The 8,645-nt window shown below is 39.2% G+C and overlaps 1 protein-coding gene across 1 annotated transcript; it reads right to left on the reverse strand.

The window, feature by feature from the left end:
* Positions 1 to 756: 756 nt before the first annotated feature.
* Positions 757 to 7,620, reverse strand: LOC144650971 (uncharacterized). The gene is made up of 3 exons (XM_078510816.1): positions 7,530 to 7,620; positions 4,678 to 4,810; positions 757 to 4,021 (listed from the first exon to the last, which is right to left on the reverse strand). Exons 2-3 carry the CDS (start codon positions 4,793 to 4,795, stop codon positions 1,935 to 1,937), a joined length of 2,205 nt encoding a protein of 734 aa, XP_078366942.1. The 5' UTR covers positions 4,796 to 4,810; positions 7,530 to 7,620; the 3' UTR covers positions 757 to 1,934.
* Positions 7,621 to 8,645: the final 1,025 nt, after the last annotated feature.

The following is an 8,645-nucleotide window of genomic DNA, read 5'->3' on the forward strand; positions in this document are numbered from 1 at the left end:
TTCGTCCGATGTGTCTATGGTGAAACTGTATGTGAAACGGTGTGCGTTCGACCGACCTTTATCTCAAGCTGCTTAGATTAAATAGAAAAAAAAATAAATCACACTAATTAAGTGTCGATATATTTAGCAAATCTGTGCTAGTTGTGGACACTGCAAAGAAGCAAACACATATATTGCAAATACAACGTTAATTTGTTTAAAATCCCCACAAGCAGGAGGTTGACCAGTTAGCTATTTGCAAGCGTGGACAGGGACTACCGAACACAAATCCATCCAGTGGTAGGGTGGAGGATTTGAACCCGGGGCCTCCTAATTACAAGCCCAGCTCCCTAACCACTCGGCCACGCCGCCTCCCAAGATCAAAACAACTTTTTTTGTTCCGCTTTCCCGCGCTTCACACGGAGGGTTGATGCCTGTGCTGTCGGGTCTTATGGCTGCGCAAATTTCAACTGCTTCTACCAGTTGATGCAAACAATCCTTCATCGTTTATTTTTGGTAAATTCAGAAGACATTTTGACGCTTTGTGCGTCACATGGCACGATGAGGACAGCTAAGTTATAAGACAGATTTTTCAAAGAATAACCGTTAAAAGCATAAGCTATAGTTAATTTGCTCACATGTAGAGTGAAATTACCTTTTTCATCATATCTACAAAATAGAAGGTGGCAAAGTTTCGGCAGAAGCTTGAAACAAGCCGTAACACCACTTGGTACCATACCCTGTCCCGACCACGGATGCAACAAAAAAAAAAGAAAATATGATAAGATACAGATTTATTTTGTACCATGACAGGTTACAAAATTAATCAAAAAAACTACACGGCTCTAAGAGCTTATTTGTACTGATTAAGCAAGAAGTTCCGATATGAAGGGGGACTTGGCTGGGCATTCTTGTATGCCAGGTTGCCTGTCAACCATAAAAGCATAAACAACTGCCAAACAATCTGCGCTTTTTCTACGAAATTTTTGCTGAGAATTTTATGTTAAAATATTAACAAGTTATATATTACATTTGTCAATGGCATGTTTTGCTTTCATGTGATGAAGACGCATATTCTGTTTGCAAGAGGCTTAATACTCTGCAAAAGGGCATGCATGTACGAGTGCGTCCCTTTAATGATGGAACTTCTTGTTAAATGAATATCCATTAAATGGTATAGTCCGATGTCTATTACTAAGTCTTTGGAATACTGACAAAAAAATATTATTTAAGGTAATTAATCAACTAATGGCTTTACACCGCATACATGTAATTCAAGTGTCAAACTTATCTACAATCGAACAAAAACGATTTATAGTTTCTAGTGAAACTGTTTTGTTGAATCAGCCGGCCAATAAACGCCAGTTTTCCAACCTCACTGCGGCGATATCTATCAACTAAGTTACCTCTTTAAAAGGGATATTTAAAATAAATTGTACGCTCACTGTAGCCTCCGAGCAAGCATACGTTTGAGGAGCATACGAGCGAGCGGCGAAGCCGCGAGAAAGAACGATGGGGAGGACTCTGTTGGTGAAAGCTCCAAGATTTTCTTTCGCACGTGTGCTTCGCAAACGTGAACCTTCTCGCCGTTTATTATACCTCTTGTCTACTCATAAAAAACGTTTGAGCTAAGACGTTTGCGCTAAATGTGTCCCAGAACAGGAACGGCTGGAAAACCTGTGTCGTCCTAGAGGGAAAGGCTTTCCGTTTTCTATTAAAATACTTGATGTTTTATAATATTGGAATATCAATGTAATCTCACGAAAGAGATCTTAATTTTGGATTTCAGCAAAGTTTCTGACGCTAATTTCATTTGAAACAATCTCATTTTCCTTTTTGACCAAGCAAACGTAGAGTAAACATGACAAACTCCTCACCAAAGTAACAACAAAAATTACGTGAGATAACTTACGCAATACGTAACACGCATCGAAAGCAGTGACAAGCTCGAGACACTATAGCGTAGCTTTGCAACCAGACTGGGTGCATGAGGTCACTTCGCATCCCTGTTTGTGTGTGCATGCTCTTTGGATCATTACAAACATCTTTTCATTTATGCATTTGCGCGTAAAAATGCCTTGGGTATCAACAGTGCTATTAAAGTGCAACACCATGCATCGTGTAGCCGTGGGGCATTTTGTCATTGTCATCTTGTGGTCGCATTCCTTAGGGGATTTACAGATAGGACAGGTGGGGCACTGAAAGGGATTCTCCTTGGGGATAATATTGCTGGGTATTTTAGCTAAGCAACCTGATTGGTCACATGCTGTCACATGGTACTGTCGCTTTCCATTGCATTCCCACTCATTAGAGCCCATGTTTGTACAGTCTTTGGTCAGTAGGTGAAGCATCTTCCTGTTGACGCATTTCCGAGCAAAAACGTTATTGTCCCACAATGCCATGCAGTGATCCGCTTTGGGGCAAGTGGTGTTGGTCAGTATTTTCTGGCAGGATTCAGAAGAAGTACTTTGGCAAGTTGGGCACCAGAAGAAATTTCTCACTGGTTTGTATACAACTGGCTGGTCTTTGGTAATCTTGGAGTATTCGGCCTTGCAACCTGATTGATCACACGATACCACGCGATACTTTCGCTTTCGATTGCAATCCCACTCTTTGGACGCCACGTTCTTGCAGTCTTTGGTCAGTAGTTCAAGCATCTTTCTGTTAACGCACTTCCGAGCAAAAACGTTTTGGTCCCACAATGCCATGCAGTGATCCGCTTTGGGACAAGTCGTGTTGGCCATTGTGCTTTCGCAAGATTCTTCTGATTTACTCTGACAAGTTGGGCACCAGAAGTCATTTCTCACTGGTTTGTATTCAACGGGCTGTTCTTTGGTAATCTTTGAAAATTTGGCTTTGCAGCCTGCCTGGTCACAAGCTGCGACATGGTACTTCAGCTTTCGATTGCATTCCCACTCACTGGAACCCATGTTTGTACAGTCTTTGGTCAACAGTTCAAGCATCTTTCTGTTGACGCATTTCCGTGCAAAAACGTTTTTGTCCCACAATGCCATACAATGATCCGCTTTGGGACAAGTTGTGTTGGTCAATGTTGTTTCGCAGGATTCTTGAGAAGTACGTTGACAGGTTGGACACCAGAAGTCATTTCTCACTGGTTTGTTTATAACGGGATCATCTTTAGTGGTCTCGGAAAATTCAGCTTTGCAGCCTGATTGGTCACAAGCTGTCACACGGTACTGTCGCTTTCTATAACATCTCCACTCCTTGGAACCCACGTTCTTGCAGTTTTTGGTCAACAGTTCAAGCATCTTTCTGTTAACGCATTTCCGAGCAAAAACGTTTTTGTCCCACAGTGCCATACAGTGATGCGCTTTGGGACAAGTGGTGTTGGACAGACTGGTTTGGCAAGATTTTTGTGCAGTACTTTGACAGGTTGGGCACCAGAAATCGTTTCTTGCTGGTTTGTCTATAACGAGATCATCTTTGGTAATCTCTGAAAATTCAGCTTGACAGCCTGAATAATCACACGATGCCACGTGATACTTTCGCTTTCGATTGCATTCCCACTCATTGGAACCCACGTTTGTACAGTTTCTGGTCAACAGTTCAAGCATCTTTCTGTTAACGCATTTCCGAGCAAAAACGTTTTTGTCCGACAGTGCCATACAGTGATCCGCTTTGGGGCAAGTGGTGTTGGACAGACTGGTTTGGCAGGATTCTTGAGACGTACTCTGACACGTAGGGCACCAGAAATCGTCTCTTGCTGGTTTGTCAACAACTGATTTTCCTTTTGACATCTCGGTTACTTCAGCTTTGCAGCCTGGTTGGTTGCACCAAGACAAGTGGTACCTTCTGGTTCGTCGTTTGCACTCCCGTTTCATGTGGCCCACATTCCTGCAATCTTTGGTCAGCAGTTCATGCATCTTTCTGTTGATGCATTTTCGTGTAAAGATGGTTTTATCCCACAATGCCATGCAGAAGGTAGCCTTGGGGCACGTAGTGTCGGCCAATCTAGCATCACAGGATTCTTGAGAAGTGTTTTGGCAAGTTGGGCACCAGAAATCGTCTTCCAATGCTTTGTCTATACAAAAGGATTTAAAAAGTAATGCTTGATCTTAGTTTATAGAATAATTACATGTCATCGAGTGGAGATTTAGGCAAGACCAAGTCAATTTCTTTCTTTTAAACTTTACTTTTTATTTGTTTTGTGCTAGTAATTAAAGGAGCCATGCCACGATAGTTTTGGTTCAGTCTCAAAATGAGATCTGGTGCAAAGTCACTCATATGAAAATGAGCTTTTATTACTCACCAATTCACTTTCGCGTACACAAAACTCATTTCATGCGAAGAGTTTTGCACTAGGTTTTTATCATGCTCATTTTTAGTTTAAAGTGGCTGCAATAGTCAACTCTGAAAAGTTTTTTAACATAAGAGATTTTCGATAAAAGCAATCTTAGCGGAATTTCCAGGTACTAGTTCGCATTCCTTTGCAAAGCGTTATTCAGGCGTAGGTGGTAAATTTCAGATGTACCTATTTTTGAATTGTGACGAAATAGGTAAATGAATAAAAACATGGGCCATTTGGCGTTCGAAAAATAGATATTAAATTAGTGTATTTCATTTTTTTTTTATTTCAGGAATAGCAAAAACATGTGTTCGCCTTTTTGAAAAGCGCCATCTTTTAAGTTGTTTTGTTAAACTGTTTTTCAGCTTATTTAATTTAAGGACGGTAGCTACCTGGCACTCGATGGTTTGGTTGTGTCCTCTCCTGCTTTACTATCAGTGGTCTGCTAGCAGTTGACAACACGACCATCCCGCAGACAAGAACGAAGGCTTTCCAATAAAACGACGCCATTTCTTAATCTGCAGTCTTAAGAAACCAGTCATTAGTCAAAGTACGTTATCCAGTAAATATATGTCAGTATCAGAATGTAAAATATAATGCATTACGTAACAGTAAGCTATAAAAAGGTTTGCAGTCGGGAATTAAGACTGAGTAGAGTAAATCAGTACCCAATTACGAGGCCGGAACATTAACATGATATGAAATAGAGAACCACTTAAGAAAGCGAACGTTTTCCCTCACTTTAAAGACTCAGATATAAATAAAGATTAGCAACAAGCGTAAACGATAGTTAACTATATAACTAATGGTTATTGCTTTCGAATAGAAGCACGAAGCACTCATGCTCGTGCTCGTATCAAATTGTAATTTGTATCAAAAGGAAGTTGAGGAAATAAATTATGTTGTTGTTGTTGTTGTTGTTGTTGTTGTTGTTGTTGTTGTTGTTGTTGTTACAGCCACAGACAAGTAGCTGGGGTGAGGAAATTGTTCAAATGTAATGGAACCTCACTTTAGGGTCGCTAGAAGATCAACACTGAATAGGGGAGGGAACGAGAGGAACTTTTGTCTTTGGTTGTATATAAATTCTTTAGTTCCAGTTGATTTTCACACTCACACTTTAGGGGAAAGATTACCTAAAGACGCTGTAGAAAAAGGCTCATATAGCAGAGCCTTTAGGCTATTTTTCACTTGGCTGACATCACGTTTTCAAAACCTCGAATTTCAAAAATATTGAAAAACAACCAGCATGAGTTTAAAAGTATTTCTCAACAGCCTTCATTTGAATGGTCACACGCTAAGATTCCGTCTGCAGACTTGAAAGTAAGGTATAGTATAATAAGCAGTATTAGAAATGAAAGAAATGCTCGATACATTTGATAGAAACCGTGATATATGAATTGTCTTTGGGTTCGCCATCTTAGTCACTCTTAATAGAAATTCCAACTTCTTTGTATTCCCTTCTGGTTTCTGAAATGTTTTTTATTGTTCTTGAAGGATGTTTGTTTTAGCTCAATATAAGGAAATATGGTTGCTATTGTCTTTGCCCTTTAATTCTTTCCGACCTTAGTGTGATCAGCACGCATTTTCTCCTTAGAATATCAATGTGAAGTCAAACATGGGGTCATAAGAATACAAAAAATGATCGTCAAAAGAAATATGCATTGTTTTGCAATAATTTTATGATTAGAAAGGAACCTGTGAAAACTAAGTTATGTCATCAGGGCTAATGTAAGTAAATCGTGTTAATTTTGCACCACGAGTTTTTAAATAACGTGAACCGATAATTTTGTGTATGTTTCTTTGAGCTACAACATACCGCGACTAACATGTTTTTCAACGCTCCTCAACTTGAACGGGTTAAGATGTTTTATCAATTTGGCTCTCATTCTTGGGGTCCTTTACTTTAACTATCAGATGCGTTAAACGTTTGGCATAACCATAAAGTATTTGGTATTTATCCCACTCCCTAATTGGAGTCCTTTAAGTACCGGAAGCGCAAAAATGTCTTTAAGCACCGGAGGCGTTAAAAGTTTGGCATAACCCTTAAAATACTCGATACTTATCAATTCAATTCGCACCCTTGGAGTCTTTCTAGTACAGGAAAAGCAAAACTTTTGCCAAAACCCTTTTAAATATTAGCCTTGGGGAACTTATGTCACACTGGGTGCCCACTGGGTTTTGTAGAATGTAGTGTGATACAGTATCACAACAACTATATAAGGAAAATAATTGGAACTATGAATAAATGTAAATTACAAGACATTTAACACTTCAGAAATCCCCTATTTCCGCACTTTAACACATAAGCTTGTACAAACCATAAATCCGTTTAGTATTTGGGCGATTACATAATCAGTACATACAAAACAGTAAACTCAATTGGGAAAAAATTATTAAGGCGGGCTGAAAATCACCATAGACTGTCAGCGTTGGTCTAGGAGGCTCTTCAGATCAATCAGAACCTGAATTGGGAAGAATTTCTCGGTGATTTTCGCATTCTTAAGCGTGTCTAACGGTAAATATAATGTAATGGAGACACCAAACATGTACATGTTGCTGTACCTTTCTTTAAAAAGTGTAAGCTTTGCAAAAGGGTTAATAAAAAAGGCAAACATTTAATTATGCTCTAAGGTAATTTTGCGAGGCGAAAGCTAAGGTAACATGATAAACCTGACGAGTTATTTCAATTGTTGATGACTTCAAAACATTTGATATTTTAGTGAAATAGTGTTGAGTTATTTAAATAATTGCGACACGTAAACAATCCACCTCATAGCTTGTTAAAGGCTGGAAGCACAAGAATAACAGCTTCTATTTCATCGTGAAAACGGCTTTGACTCAAGCAAAAGCACAAGTGCATAGTAGTTTTATGCTTGTGCTTGTGCTTGCGGCAAGCATAAGAACAAGGATCAAAATTTGTCCTTTTTGCGTGATTGCGTTTATGCTTGGCTTGTGCTTGCGTCGCTAGTGAAAACCAGGCTTTAAAGTTGATGAGCATCTCGTTAATTAAACTATCGATACTTTGTTGAAGACTAATCGCTCTGTAACGAAACCATAAACTGGAAAAACAAGGAATCCAATCTCGAACTGCGTATGTTTTGTCTATTTAAAAACATTTACGTGTTCTTTTGTGTTATTTTAAATGTTATTTTCTCTTGGTACATTTTTGTACATGAACACAAGTAACAGGTTACAAGACAGCAATTCAATATAAGCAGATTTAAGTAAAAGTAAAGATACTTACCATAAGTTTTAAGCCTGGAACTCTTTTAGCTCTTCAACTCCTCCGCTAGATGACTCCACTGACTGACTGCCCTTCTTGAGGCATATGCATTTAATCACTTTGTTTTTGAGCAAACAGCGGGATAAAAAGAATCTTAACATTCTAGAACAAACTCGAAACAATAGATAGGCCAATAGAGAAGCAGTGACTGAAATCCAATGCGAGTAAGGTGAGCCTTTTTGGCATTCAACTACAAAAATAGTCGAAAGTGGAACTTGGACTCCATCGATAATTAAAGTGCTAATGGCATAACATACTGTGAAGTTCTTTGAACTTTGTGCTGTTTTGAGCTGTTAATAGTCATAAAAGGCCCTTTGTAATAAATAAAGGTACTTAGAAAGTATAAAATTCACTTCATCGCCTCTTAAAGTCTAGTATGGCCACGAAAAGGACCTTATCGAAAAAAGACATTAAAAATTCAATCAGGATTCTGTGCTTACCTCTATTCTTTTTTTTTTTTTTTGTCTTTCTTCCAAATACCAAGGCCCAATAAAGAAAATACGGGTTCAAGACAACGAAATAGCCAAGAAAACGATACGGCTTCCTCAAAGGCGATGACAAGCAGCATAACAAACACCGATCACTGGCCAAATATGGCAGTTAGGCGTAAAATGTTTAAAAAGGAACATCGTAGTTGCAAAACCGCAGCGATTGGTGTAAGAATTCGTTTCGCTCTTTTGTTTGAATGAAGAAGAGTATTTTTTTTTGCTTTACTCTGAGAAATGTTTCTTGTTGCCCTCCACACCATCATGTTCCCCAATTAATGTCCTTTTTGGAAGTAACGGCTGTGACTTAGTGTACGTGATATCGCGCATGATTGGTCCAATTAAGATATAACAAGAAGAGGCATGAGGTAAAAAAAAAAACCGTCAGCAACGCAACGCAACGCAAACTCGGGCCTCGCGAAGCACGTCCAAACACAGTCCATCTTCAGTCCCCCGGTTGCCATCTCTACATTCAACGACAACGTTCAGTGGTGAGGAACATCAGCCATAGCGGCAACAGTTTTGCCATAGTTCATCACCATCATACTTTCCTTCTGACCGTTAGTTTCCGCATGATGACTATTTTCCTGCC

The sequence above is a fragment of the Oculina patagonica genome, chromosome 4 (assembly GCF_052425735.1).
Source record: "Oculina patagonica isolate OP01 chromosome 4, crgOcupat, whole genome shotgun sequence".
Lineage (NCBI taxonomy): Eukaryota > Metazoa > Cnidaria > Anthozoa > Scleractinia > Oculinidae > Oculina > Oculina patagonica.

Excerpts from the sequence above, each read along its gene's own strand:
- LOC144650971 (XM_078510816.1), bottom strand. The coding sequence starts at position 4,795 with ATGGCGTCGTTTTATTGGAAAGCCTTCGTTCTTGTCTGCGGGATGGTC. Across the intron at positions 4,022-4,677 it reads ACCAAACCATCGAGTGCCAG|ACAAAGCATTGGAAGACGAT; the intron begins GTAGCTACCGTC and ends CCTTTTGTATAG.